The sequence below is a fragment of the Megascapheus bottae genome, chromosome 3, assembly GCF_031878675.1.
Source record: "Megascapheus bottae isolate mThoBot1 chromosome 3, mThoBot2.hap1, whole genome shotgun sequence".
NCBI lineage: Eukaryota > Metazoa > Chordata > Mammalia > Rodentia > Geomyidae > Megascapheus > Megascapheus bottae.
In genome coordinates this window covers 25,475,960-25,490,292 of record NC_143511.1, presented here as the reverse complement: position 1 = coordinate 25,490,292, position 14,333 = coordinate 25,475,960, and the positions used below count along the sequence as shown (strand labels likewise).

Sequence of the window (14,333 nt, the reverse complement as noted above, 5' to 3'; positions counted from 1 at the left end):
AGGAAAATTTAGGTTCCCCCAACTTCCATTGTTCTATCAATAATGGGGATTAAAATGCCTTTTATTGTATATGGTGATTATAATGATTAAGTAAGATTATTGACTATTCAGATAGTTTTGTCCAATGCCTAGCTCATGGATAAAACTCAATAAGTGTTCGTTGTAATTAGTGTATTATTGTTTCTGCCGTGTGTGTGTGTGTGTGTGTGTGTGTGTGTGTGTAGATTTCTTATTGGAGAGTTTCTTCTTTTTCCTACTTAAAGCAGTTTCTTATAGATAATATAAGAAAATGGAGTGAGGTGTTCACTCCTGTAATCTTAGCTGCTTAGGAAGCTGAAATCTGAGGGTCACAGTTTGAAGCCAGCCCAGGCAGAAGAGTCCATGAGACTCTTATTTCCAATCACTCTTATCCACGAGACTCTTATCTCCAATGAAAAGCCAGAAGTGGCAGTGAGGCTCAAGTGGTAGAGTGCTAGCCTGGAGCAAATACCAGGCCCTGAGTTCAAGCCCCTGGACCAGCAAGAGAGAGGGTGGGGGCCAAGGGAAGAGAAAAAAGCAGAAGGAAAGGGATAAATGGAGTGGAAAGAGAAGTAAGGGAGCCCTGGTAAACTTGACAGCATGTGGGAAGTAACCATGAGCCTTGCCAGTGTGTATTTGTAAACCAGGCTTCCAGAGGTAGTTAAGAGGGCACTGTTACATTTCATTTCATTTTAACTGCGACCCTCAGATTCAAATACTAAGGAGTCTCCATATCCCTTAGGACTAAATTAGTCTGTTGTTTTTTTTTTTTTTACTATGTTTTCTTTACTGGCTTTTAATTGCATCATGGGGAATAACAGGTGACAGTGCAGTGTTCCTAGAATGCTGAGCTGCTCTGATAATACAGGACATTTCACATTGCTGTTTGACTATGGGATACTTGACACTGCTGATTCCAATTGCTGTTAGCGTGGTATATCTCGTAATAATATGATTCAGAATTTGCAGTTAGGTGAGGTTTTATTTGTTTGTTTTTGTACCAGTCCTGGGCTTTGAACTTGGGGCCTGGCTGTAGTCCCTGAGCTTTTTTTTTTTTTTTTTTTTTTGCTTAGACCTGGTGTTCTACTGCTTGAGCCATACCTCTACTTCTGGCTTTTTGCTGATTAATTGGAGAAAAGAATCTCACAGACTTTCTTGCTCAAAGTGGCTTGAAGCATGATCTTCAGATCTTAGCCTCCTGAGTAGCTAGGAGGTGTGAGTTACAGACATCCAAATCTTACATTCCTCTTCGTGAACAGAATTAATAGGAAATTATAAAAGCAGAAATGTTTTATTTACACAGTGTCTAGCCCTACTTTGAGCTCTGGCTATGGAGAATATAGTTCTTAGAGCAGCAGCTTGGGTGTCAGTAAGCTGCTTCTTAGAATCACAGAACCTTAGACCTCATCCTGCATCCTCTGAAAAGGTTTTGCACTTTAACATGCTCTGAGGTGCTTGGTGTGCACGCTGAAGGTTCAGAAATGTTTCACAAATGACCACTGGACCACTGGGGTCCTTATTCCACTTCTGCTTAGCAGGATTGACTCTCCTTTCAGGTGTGAAAAATTATTAAGAAAATTGCAACTATATACATATATATGTGTGCATAGAAAATATATAGAAAGAATATATAGAAGAAAATATAGAAATATATCTATCTATCTATCTATCTATCTATATATATATATATATAGGATATTACAAGAATGTTTCCCAAAGTCTTGAAGATCTATCTCAGCTTCTCAGGTCAGTTAGCAAAAAGAGAAACAAGAAAATCAGTGTCATTTGGCCGGGAGGTGTCTCCATGGAAACGTATCTCAGTATCCAATTCTTCAGACCTAGTCTGTTTTCTTCACAGTTATTTTAGTTGCCCTGAGAGCTTCAAAATAAGCCCTGGATGACATAAAGAAAGTCACTAACTTGATTTTTTTCTAAGACATGAAACCTTGCTACATCTGTGGATAGACAAGTCTGACACAATTTTAATTATACTAGGATAAATCAGTTATTCAGCCACATTTAAGGGTGATATGGCCGCTGTCTTAAAGGCAAAGAACAAGGTCCTGTAACAAAACAGTATTCATCAAATGTAATCAGCAGTGAAGTCTACTGATGTCTTTATGTGGCAAGGAGTAATCTCTGTTCTGGTAGAGGCTTGTGTCTATATCTGTTAGTACCTGCTGTGAATGCCTGTCCTGTAGACATGCTTGAGGCTCAGTAGCTCTTGGCACTGGTTCTCCTTATTTATACAGTACTTATATGGTTCAACTCTACTCAATATGAAAGTCCCTTGTTATTGCTTGAGAGCCAGATCTGCCCTTCAGGAATAAATGCCAGCTGTTATGCCATTGGTTCACTTATCACCAGCATTGTCTTTCCAATTGATGGTATTTCCTCTGGCTGGGTCTAGGGACCCAGCCATACACATAGAAAGCAAAGCTGGTTTTATGAGGCTGGGAGTGTTTTATTGATAAAAAGCAATGTTGCCTTTACGTTGATTCCAGAAGAACTGAGGTCACAATGACATTCCTAACCTCTCTTTTATCTGCTCTTCTGAGAAAAGATAATGTGAACTTCATTTTATGGGCATAGGAGCTGAGGCCAGAGGGGTTGTTGTCTGCTTACCAAAGGTCAACCTCTGGAAGTAATGTCAGTCCCCACCCCACTTCCACTACTGCGAGCATATCAGTATGTGTCAAGTGCTTGCCTGTTTTTGGCTATCAAACTGAAACCCCAGTTTTTAGACCCCAAAACCAAACTCTATGAATTGTGCGTATCAGTATGATCTTTTCAGATCCATGGTCTTGGGATAAAGAATGAGCTTTTCCCCTCACATTGCATGGAAGATAACTGGAGTTTTTTTGGAACTTCTTCAATTTACATTCTCTGTTTGGAAAATGCTTTTGAGAGCACTTGTGTGTGCGTGTGTGTGTGTGTGTGTGTGTGTGTGTGTGTGTGTGTGTGTGTGTGTGTGTGCTTGCAGTACTGAGGATTGCATGAAAGTCAAGCACTCTACCATACCCTTCAGTCCTTTCCGTTTTATTTTGTTTTTGAGTTAGGGTCTCTCTAACTTTGTGTAGGCAGTCCTTACATGTATAGCCCTCTTGCCTCAGCCTCCAGAGTAGCTGGAATTATAAAGCATATACCACCACATCCAGCTTAGTTCCTTATCTTGGGTAAGTTTGTTTTTGAAAAATCAATTAGTAAGACTTAGTTGAGCATCATCTGACCTGCTTCTCTGCCCTACCCACTCTACTCTCCTTTGAAGAAGAGAGAAACTGTCCTATCCTCCATGGATCCACAAGTTGGAACTCGAATCCAGCCCTGTCCTGTCTGTGATTCGAATTGTTCACGAATGTTCCTTCTTCCTTTCCCAGGCAGTGCTGAGCCCTCTCATAGCCATTGCGCTGAAAATATCCCAGCTTCACGAGAGAACTGGCCGCAGGGGACCCACTGTTATCACCTGAACTGAGAAGGAAAGATCTTCCACCAGAGAGCGCTCAGCAGGAAATGTCTCACCGTGCCTTCTCGTACCTGTTGTGCCTCTTACGACTTTGGAAGAACAGAAGTTCTTTTGCTGTTGGGGGTAAAGGATGGGTGGAAAAAGAGAAAAAAAAAGTCTTTTGTTTTGATTTGTTCAGTTCTTCTAAATGCCTTCTCCCATAGTTGTCTTTGAATCTGCACTCTCATTGGATATCTGTATTTTATCACACTGAGGAGTCTTCCTTTTTGAGGAAAAAAAAAGTGAGCTAGGCAGTGGTCAATCACAGTCTTTGTGTGACATTAATGGGTCTTAATCATGAAAGATAACAGAGCCAGTCCTGTGGGTCCCAGCCCCCCCCCCCACAGAGCATGGAAGAGGGCCAGCATTCGGTCCTAGGTCAGGTGTACAGTGGGATAGGGTTTTAGATCTCACAGCCTGCCTCACTGCCAGCAGTCACCCCTGATCAATCACTTAATCCCCTTCAACCCCATCTTCTAAAGCTTTCTACTAATCACCATGGCACACTTCTAATGAGACCCATCAAAGGGTGCTTCTCTCTCTTACTGTAGAAGCCACCTTTGTCCCTTCAAATACAGCCATTTACTGTGCTGTTAGGAGGGAGATTGTGGGAGAGACTAAATGAATGCTTACGTTGGTGGGGTGGGGTTTAGGGCAGGGGAGTCCCTTGATTACAACACACAGGCTGATACATGAGTTTGTATAATTTCCTCTTGAGAAGACAAAAAACACACGTGTGCACTAGCTCTGATTTTCCCACTGAGGCCTTTTCGCGTGCACTTGTTTGGATGTAGTTCTCATCTTACTTGCGATGCCTAAAGAGGAAGAATGAAATGCTGTGAACGTAGGAAGTAAAGTGGTGCCCGAAGGAAATATTATGGAAGAGTGTGGCCCAATGAGAAGAGGCAGAGGAGAACTTTCTTGCCTAGGAAAGGGGGTAAAAAAAGGATCTTGCAGCTCCAGTAGGCTTTTCTGTCCTGGGCCAAATGACTAGGCTATGCCATGTGTTTGCATATGTTTTGCTCCCTTGGGAACAGCTGTCATCTGCGGAGATGACCTACCGCACTTTGACTGTTGAGCAAGGCCTTATTGCTGTAGTCAAGGTGAATGCAAGCAAGGCAACATTCCCAGAAAGGTATTTGTTCCTATTTTCTGTCTGCTCTGTCAGGAACTTGCTAAGACATTTTAGCAGCAATAATAATAATAAAAGAAGAAACTCCTTTGTTTTAACCTTATTCAAGGATTGTGCGTTTCAGCTCATTTCATTTTGTTTCATCACTTGGTTGATTTCATTAGTGGCCAATTGAACTGAAAAATCTGCCTTTCAGAATACTTGCAAGGACTGTTATTCATTATGATGACCTGAGAAATTTATTGACTAAATGGAAACAAGAAAGGTGATTTGCTCAGAAATGCCTTTGGGAGTCAGCAGAAATTAAAATGGCATCTAGTCTTTCACCTTAACAGTCTTTATTTCAAAATAATAAGAAGCTGGCTTTGAGCTGAGATACAAAGATACATAGAGGATGTATTACCAATTGAATAAAATTTGCTTTATATATCTAATTCTGGTGATCTCTTAAGTTTAGGATCTTGATAACCATCCATCCACTCATTAATAGTGGGGTTTGATGGCTAGAACAGTCTGACACATTTGTAGACTTCCACATAAGTAAATACATATATATATGTATATATATACTTATTTTTCTTAATTCGCTAAACTTTTAACCACCTATAACTTTTAAGACCAAATGTAAATTTGTTTAAACGTGTTTTTTTAATTTTTATTTTTTTAAATTTTTGCCAGTCCTGGCCTTGAGCTCAGAGCCTGAGCACTGTCCTTGGACTTTCTCAAGGCTAGAGCTCTACCACTTGAGCCTCATCAACACTTCTGGCTTTTTTTTCTTTTTTTTAATATTCTTTTTTATTGTAATTAATAGAAGGGTTACATTATATTTGCCAGATAGAAAGGTGCATTACTTCACAAACATTGATACTCTTTCTCATGTTTTTGGCCCCATTTCTTTCCCCCCCCACCCCTCCCCTCATCTTATTTTCCCCCCTTCCCTCTCCTATTTCAAATAAACAAATAAACATATATACAATATACCAGAAAAAAGATAAGATACTGTAACAATATGAGATAACCAAGGGACAACAAAAGAAGTGAGAAAGAACACAGTACATTAAGAACAACAATCACACATTATATGGCTCTTGTTTCCATATCCTGGAGGTCCTTTCATTTAGCCTCATCCTATAAAGCCTTATGTATCTAGATTTTGCCCTATTGTAAACCTCTGCTAGGAGAGCCCAAGGTTTATATTAATTATGACAAATGACTTCTGGCTTTTTTCTATGTATGTGGTACCAAGGAATCGAACCCAGGTCTTCATGCATGCTAGGCAAGCACTCTAGCACTAGGCCAAATTCCTGACCCCTAAGCCTGATTTTTTTTTGCCAGTCCTGGGCTTAAGCTCAGGGCCTGAGCACTTTCCTTGGACTTTCTCAAAGCTAGAGCTCTACCACTTGAGCCTCAGCACCATTTTCGGCTTTTTTTCTATGTTTGTGGTACCGAGGAATCGAACCCGGGTCTTCGTGCATGCTAGGCAAGCACGCTACCACTGAGCCAAACTCCCGGCCCCCTGATTTTTTTAAAAAAAGCAAAAAACATCTGGAGCCAGGTGTGGTAGCTCATGCCTGTAAACATAGCTACTCAAGAGGCTGAGATCTGAGAATCACGGTTCAAAGCCAGCCAGGGCACTACAAAATCCGTGAGACTCTTATCTCTCATTAATCACCAGAAAACCTGACGTGGCACTGTGGCTCAAGGGGTAGGGTGGTAGCCTTGAGCTGAAGAGCTCAGAGACATCACCCAGGCCTAGAGTCCAAGCTCCATGACCAACAACAACAAAAAAAGTCTGGAGTCATGTGCGTTCAGTAGCTCAAATATATATTCAGCTATTCATTCACTCATTCGTTCATTCAGCAAGTGTAAGTTGAGTAACTACTTCAGGAAGATTCTTACTTTAAGGAAGAAGGAAAATGAATAAAATCTTGCTTTTTTTTTTAAATTCATGATCTTGGAACAAGAATCTGTGAGAATCACTCAAAATAATCATGGAGACACAATACACACAATACACAATACACACAATTGCACTGCTGTGAACATGCGAAGAAGGGAAATCAACTCAGAGGTGATGGAATACTAGGAATGAGAGTTTTTCTCAAGAGTAAGGTTTTAGATGTGTTTTAAACAATTTCTATAATTCTAGCAGAGGTGAGTGATGCAAAAACCAGCAAGACCAGGCACTGACAGCTAGGACCTGTGGAGAGTAGGCTGACTTTGGGTGTGGTGAGAGGTTGGCTTAGATGATTGGAACAGACAGGGTTATGGTGGAGAAAAGAGGCACAGCTGCTTGCTTACAGAGAGTTTTTTCAGCTGTGTTGTCAAAGAGAAGGTCCCCCAGTGCTTCTAGGACCCAGCCTGTCTCCAGAACCTGCACAACTTCCCATTGTTGAAGTATTGCTGCCTGCCTTCAGTAAAATCCAAGCTTCAAACCTCAGTACTGGTGTGTGAGAGGGTGTGGACATTGGTTGGGGGAATTAAATGGCTTCAGAAATCCAAGAAGAGTGTGGGAAGAGTGTGGTAATTGTCAGGGGAACTTGTAATTTCTGAACACCGAGAGACTACCTCACTACGTGTGCCTCCACAACATGGCAAGCTACATAATCAAGTGGCTCTCCCTAAGTGTAGAACCTAGCCAGGGTGTTTGGGAAGTGGGAAATGGGTTTACATGTTGTCAGTGAGGCATTAGCGCAAGGGGAACAAGGACCCTTCCAGGTGCCAGTCAGTCTCCTCGAAGAAAACATTGTTCTACCTTACCCAGCATTCTTGAGTTTACTGACTTTCCCACACCCCCCAACATGGGCAGCTGTCATTAAAGTGAAGTCATTTCTCAAGTCTCTCTGACCCATGCACAGTGTTGCATACATCCGTGCTAGTTGTGGGACCAGGAGTGTTGCATGATATTGCAGAATCAAAGGCTTGGATGGGACATGAACGCTTTCTGAACAGGAAATCTCAGTCCTGTGGTGGTACCTGGGGCTATGAGTGGACGTTCTGTGCCGCGACAAGGACAGTGGTATGGTCATACCTGTTTGGGCATCCATGGAAAGTGTGAGATTTTTGGCATCCAGATCCAGTAGCTATGGCACTTGTGGGGGAGGGATTTAAAACACTCTTGTGGGAACTGACAAACACAGCAAGATGACCCCATCCATCTCACTGCTGAATCTTGTCCTGGGTTCTCTCAGGATTAGTGGACAGTGAGACATCAAGCACATGCATTGAGTAACTTCCATTCCCGACAAACTATGCACCTTGAGAACTGATAGAACTACAGATGGATCACAGTTTGAACCTTCAACAGCTACAAACAGTGAAGAGATTATCCAAGGCAGCAAAGCATAGCACAATGCCTGTTTCACTCTTAACCAGCTGGAGTCCTCACCCACAGAAATAACTCATGCATTTGACAGCTTATTGGGATCAAAGTCAGCCTTGAATGATCTAGAACACAATGGAGACATGGATTGCGAAGTTCTGACTTTATCATCTTTACTATCCTTTAACTAACAGGGGCTCTGCAATGTAGGTGAGCTGGAGTAGTTCCTCAGCAAAGGAAAGATGTCTAAATAATATCTTTAAGCATAAATGGGGGTGTCAGAGAAATCACAGAGGGTCAAAAAAAAGAACCCAGTATACATTTGAAAAAGAGGCTGCATTGTTTGTTCTGTTTCTGACCTTGGCATTCTTGTCCTTTGGGTGTTTGTAGTGACTATTTAAAGTAGCTCTGAAAGAACATTGTGAGATTATAATAGTGGGGAGCTATGGACTCTGAAAATTTCCCAGTGCATCGGAGCCCATTGTTCTCAAGTGAGAGGAAGAACAAACAAAGAATCTCAGCGTCGATGGAATTACGCTTTCCAGTTCATCATTTGTCCAGAAGACAGGCAAGATACCATATCTGTCTCTTCTAAGTAAATTTTCCAAGGGATGACCAATGTACTATTATCCAAAACAGGACCACATTGTTGGACTTGTCCAGGGGGTTTTAATAAATGGATCTATCAAATGTAGGTCCATACGCTAAGCAAGTATAGGCCATACCCAAAGCATATGTGATTCTATTGATTGCACATGTTACACAATGTTATCCAGTGCCTATTAGTATTCATTCTGAGAAGCAGCAGCCAGGGTTGGTTTTGCCCACCGAGAATTGTTCACTGGTGTTTGATGTTTGGATATGCAGAGCGATTAATTCATATTAACATTGTTAGTTTCCTATGATGATACTTTAACTTACGGTGCTCAATTGAAGGGTTTCTTTTTGGGAATGCAAAAAATTCGGATACAAAATTTATTGCCAAAAAGAGATTTAACAATTTCTCATCCAGACACCAATTAACATTGGTTTTGCCTGACTCCCTGTAGTTGGAAACAGTATCTATTATACACATAAAGATTGGGTGAGAGCCCTGTGATATTGCTATTAAATGCTTAAATCCCTGGGAAAAGACTTCAGAAGAAAGAAAGAGATGACACGTGAGGAATTATAAATTGCATTGCTAATAGATTATCACCTTCCCATTGGGCAACTATGAATGACCTTTATATCTATTATTCCCTCACAGTTGAAGATTCAAACCACAGAATACCAAATATGTGCTTCATGGACCTATGTATTTGCCTGAAAGAAGAGTGAAATCCAGACTGCCCTTTAGAAGGAAGCAAGGAAGCAAGGAAGGAAGGAAGAAGGAAGGAGGAAAGGAAGGAGGGAGGGAGTGAATACAGGGCTGAAAATAATAATAATAATAATAATAATAATAATAATAATAATAAAATTCAAATTAAAAGAGGCTAGCCTAGCACTAAAGTTTGAAATAGGTCCTCTCATGTTCACCGATGGACCTTTATTCATTTTCCTGGGTGTCACTGTGGATTACTGGGAAAGTTTCTTAACTTTTCAAAGCCCCATTTTTCCTGCATCTGTAAAATGGAAAGTTGGAGCACTTATTTTTGTAAGGACAGAACAAGGGCTCAGGAGCAGCCATGAGACAGCAATACCACAGAGACTGCAGTGTGAGAGGGATGGCATGGCTAAGTCACTACAATAGGGCACTTCACTGCAAGAGGAGGTAACTGAGGCCTCGAGAGAAGGCTGTCCTCAAGCATCCATCTTTCCAGCACACTCTGACTTGCTCTGTTATATTAAAAATACCATAAAATACAGTAAAGCTGAAGAGGTGGCATTGGGTTTTAAAACAAGTATCCCACATCTAGAAGTCAATTTTGTATCTTGAGACCTAAAGAATGTGCCTAACAATAAAGGTCTGTCATGAAAGTTTTTATTTTACAAAATCCTGAAGATTTGCAGCATTATCAGAAATATATATATAAGCATTTTAAGAACCTCCTCTCTCTCTCTCTCTGTAAATCAGATTGCATCGTGGCTACCATCTATAGCTTGTAAAATTCTCCACTTCCTGAGTATTGTGAATTAAGGACTGTGTTATGAATTAAGGACTCATTCAATTTGGGTTTATAAGGAGTATTTTTTGATCATATCTGCTTACATGAGGCCCTCCTTTTGAAATGCCTCATGTAATATTGTATATTTTTATCATTTTGAAAACAAATGCTTCTGTCACTTTTATAAAGGAAAGCACACATCACTGAAATAAAAGAAGACAAAATAACATTCACGGACTCCAAGTCACAGCAGGAATACTGTGTCATTCTGGTGACTTCATGCACTTGGGTAATTGTGAAGCCAGCCTCTTAGCAGACATCCCTTCAAAATTCCTAGGGAATGTGTGTAGAGGACTGAAGCCACAACACGTAGCAAGTGTTCTTCTCAGTTGGAGCTGAGGTAATGAGAAACAAGATATCCCGCCTCTTGGTGAGCAGGTTTATCTTTACACCAATATGGCCCCAGTGCTTTAATGTGGGAACTCTCTAAAGTGTTTATTTGGGGCTAGCCACATCCTATCGGAGTCCCACACTGTCTTTGCATAGCTGAACACATCTTTAAAATCCCATAGCACAGAGCCTGGGGAACTTTCCTGTGGGATCCCTAACATAGCTTTCCTCCCCAGTCCCTGGCCTGCTTTTCTTTAGCAGAGTGTGTCCTGAGTGCTGATAAGCAGTGAGTAACCCATGCCTCCAGCACCAGGCTTGGTGTCTCAGCATCCTCTGATGTCTGCTATAGTTTTGTGGTAGGGTGGTGGGGCCTCAGGGTGAGAGTCACTGCCATCCTCAAGTTCAAGGCCGGTCTCTGTGTACAGTGGTGGAGGAACATCCGAGGCCAGTCTCTCTGCAAGAGGAATCTGTTTCTCTGCATCCAGGCTCTCTTCATAAGCTGGAGGGTAAAAGTCTGGCCTGTGGGACAAAAGCATCAAATGCATACATGTGTTACTTAGGCATTTATGCCAGAGCAGCATATGTCTGCTCTCAGCTCGCGCTGCGTGAACTTAAACTGCTAAGAAACATTGATCTTCGAAACAGATGTACTTCTCTAGCATGCTCAGTTTCTAGAAAGAAAGAAAGAAAGAAAGAAAGAAAGAAAGACGGAAGGAAGGAAGGAAGGAAGGAAAGAGAAAGAAAGAAAGAAAGAAAGAAAGAAAGAAAGAAAGAAAGAAAGAAAGAAAGAAAGAAAGAAAAAAAGAAAGAAAAAGAAAAGCAACAAGCGGGCTCTTCCAAAAGAGCCCTATATCCATGACAGCATTTATTCCTTCCACCCTAGGTTGGTTGTTTGTTTTGTTTTTTCCAGCTGGTGTTCCAGGCTGTCTTCCCTTCCCCTACCTCCAGCCAAGACCATTCGTTAGGAAAGCTGTATCTGCCATGAACTTGGAGGTTTTGACTTTGACTATGGAACCTCTGCCTGGTACTCAGTCCATTCTCATCCTTATTTTCCCTTCACAGACATCACCTTCTACCCCACTGCACTTGGCATCTCAGATCTTCACAGCTAATACAATCTTGAATGGGATCCAGCTACTTGCAGGTCCCTGAACCACAACCAGATGATGCCACTTCTCTCCTGACTTTTCTGCCACTTTTTTTGGCCCACCAGCCAGTTTCCAAGAAAGCACCAAATGCATTTCTTCTCTCAAAGATGTGTGACTCTATGCACATTTCAGCTGCAGCCTCTCTGAGCTGAAAGCCTGTGATGAAAGGAGCCATTCATGACGAGGGCCTGGCCGATTTGTTGATCATCTTACCCAGTGTCACTAATTGCTAAATCCTCTGGCTTCTTCATCATGAATGGGGTTGGGGGGTGAAGAAGAGGTGAGGAAGACAGACAGGGTGAGCTTAGTTGAGATATGTATTTATAGAGTGAGTCCAGGAGTGTTTATGGTGTGTAACCACAACAAAACAGAGACTGCCACTTGTAGTCACAGCTCCATTCCAAATGTTACCAGGCCCAGCGCCAAATAGCTGAAGGCTCTGTCTACTGTACAGCATAAATCTCAGCCTTCACCTGGAATAGCCAAGGCTGAGTCATGGGAAATATGTGTAAGGGCACTGAGGATAGAAAGGTGAGCTGTTGGAGCCACTTGAGATATTAAAATGATTGATACCATCAGCCCAAATTCCATCTCCCAATCCTTCACACTGCTGTTCATATTCTCTGGGAAATCCTATTCTGAATTCCACCACAGAACAAATATTTACTCTGTACTCCCTAACTAGGTCCCCATTTTCAGTGCACAGACTTCAAGAAATGTAGCTTCTTAGTTTGACTGGCTGGCCATTATGCATAGACTGAGCATCTCAGCAAACAACAGTAAAATGGTGCTGGTGTGATATCTACAAAGTCCCTCCCAATCTTCCAGCATAGAACGTGTGATATTATACACTCATTACTCCAATCAGAAATTCAAGTTCACACACGTACATAAATAAACGCAACCCGTCATCACCATCATTGTCGCTGTCTTTCCGGAAGTGTATTCTACAATCAGTCCAGATATCCTAATTTCTAAACAAACCCAAAGGCCTTGCTAGTTTTGTAAGACTGGTTGTTTAATTACTATCTTATTAATTAGCATAGTAAACGTCAACAATGCACCACCATGGTAAGATTATTTGTATTTAAGGTACACAATAGCTAAAACCTCTTAGATAACTCTCTACTCTTGCATGAAGAGGGGAACGAATTTGTTGGCTTCACAACGTATACTTTGAGAATGGTATCTGAGGGTTTAATGCATCAATTGTCCGGAGTTTGACCAAGAATTAGGAGATTTATTTTCAGCTAACTGATAATTGCATTGACAGCTTTCTGTTTCATTGTGATATATATATATATATATATATGATACAAAATTCATTAGGTATACAGTTCAGTGTCACCAAGTTCAGTCAACACCAGAAGCTATCCATTGCCCAAACTGAATACTCTGCACTCACGAAACAGTAACTCTTGATTTTCCCCTCCCAGGCCCCTATCCTCCTCTTTCTATGAATTTAATTACTTTAGCTAGATTAGAGTCATACAATTGTCCTTTGTGACTGGCTAGTCTCACTTAGAACAGTGTCAATGTTCATTCATGTTCTACTATGTGTCAGGATTTCATTCCTTTCTAACACTGGAGAATAATCTAGTATGTATTGCATTTTGTTTATCCATCAGTGGACTTTTTAATCATCTTGCTTTGAATGAATCTTTCATGCAAGGTGACATCAGAACACTTTAAAGGAAGGCTTTTTAGTCACACAGGTTGTAGGACTGGTTTGATATGTTTGCTCCTTTGTTGTGGGTAGACTTCAGTCTCGGACTTCTCTTTCCCTCAAGTTTTAATCAACACCTGTCTATAACAGCTCTGTCCCGCCATGGAGAGCCTAGACACTGGCCTCTTGAGTTGGCTTATGCAGATTTTTACTACAGACAGTAGTAGTGGTAGTGTTTCTAGAAGAAAATTCCATTCTCCCATAAAAATGTCCCTCAAAGATAGCCTCATTCTCCTACTGACCAGCCCCAGAGGGATGATCTTTTCCACTCCTTCCCTCCTAGCCTCTCACATCGCCTCCAGTTCACAGCACTTACCTATCCACTGTGTCCAGTGACAGGTCCCCCTGGGTAAGGTATTGTCTGAGCACATGGCTGAACATCCCTTTGTTGTTACTGGCTTGGCAGTAGTTGCTCCAGAAAACCCCACTCAGAAGGACCACAAACCCCAGAGGCAGAAGCAAATAGGCCATGATCAGGTTCCTGTGACAATGAAATACTGAGTCTGCAGAGATGAAGAAGGCCCCCAGGCAGATCATTAGGAATCCTGTCAACAAGGCCAGGGCACAGAGAATTGAGCCAGTTCTGTTCTGCATCCCTGCTCCTCAAAACCTTGCACCCTGACCCTGCCACTCCTCTGCTTCCAGGCTTGTTTAAGCAGAGTGTGTTCATTAGCCAGGGTGCACAGCCTTATACGCCTGTCTGGGGGACCAAATGGCCTTTGGACAGTTACATGAGGCGGGCCTAGCGAAGCTGCTATTCATTAACTATTGAAAGTTACTGTAACATCCTTTCAGGATGAGCCTAGAAGTCATAACATTGCATCCTGAACGAAGTGGGGGCCTGCATATAGCTACTTTGCTCCTTGCCAATGTGTGAGACCCTCAGCTGCTTCTAGGCACCAAAGGAGATGGGTCTCTAGAGGTCCTGGTCTGATAGCCCTCACCTTGGGCAATTCTCCACTGAAAACTAGGGAAATTAGTGTGCCTTCAAGAATTTTCTCCTCTGTG

The 14,333-nt window shown here is 41.8% G+C and overlaps 2 protein-coding genes across 3 annotated transcripts in view; one reads left to right on the top strand and one right to left on the bottom strand.

The window, feature by feature from the left end:
* Pgm5 (phosphoglucomutase 5) overlaps positions 1–3,650 on the top strand; it is a 127,586-nt gene extending 123,936 nt beyond the window's left edge. For both annotated transcript variants that reach the window (XM_090329686.1, XM_090329685.1), the window contains one exon: positions 3,396–3,650. In XM_090329686.1, the coding sequence (XP_090185812.1) occupies positions 3,396–3,485 (90 nt within the window). In that variant the 3' untranslated portion in view covers positions 3,486–3,650. The remainder of the gene's footprint in view (positions 1–3,395) is intronic.
* A 7,041-nt stretch (positions 3,651–10,691) lies between these two features.
* On the bottom strand, positions 10,692–14,007 carry Tmem252 (transmembrane protein 252). Its single transcript, XM_090329684.1, has 2 exons — positions 13,642–14,007; positions 10,692–10,970 (listed from the first exon to the last, which is right to left on the bottom strand). Exons 1-2 carry the CDS (start codon positions 13,917–13,919, stop codon positions 10,775–10,777), a joined length of 474 nt encoding a protein of 157 aa, XP_090185810.1. The 5' UTR covers positions 13,920–14,007; the 3' UTR covers positions 10,692–10,774.
* Between the last annotated feature and the right edge of the window lie 326 nt (positions 14,008–14,333).

Bases quoted from the DNA above. Each gene is read 5' to 3' on its own strand.
- Tmem252 (XM_090329684.1), bottom strand. From the start codon at position 13,919: ATGCAGAACAGAACTGGCTCAATTCTCTGTGCCCTGGCCTTGTTGACA. The intron at 10,971-13,641 runs GTAAGTGCTGTG...TTTGTCCCACAG, and splicing joins TCACTGGACACAGTGGATAG to GCCAGACTTTTACCCTCCAG.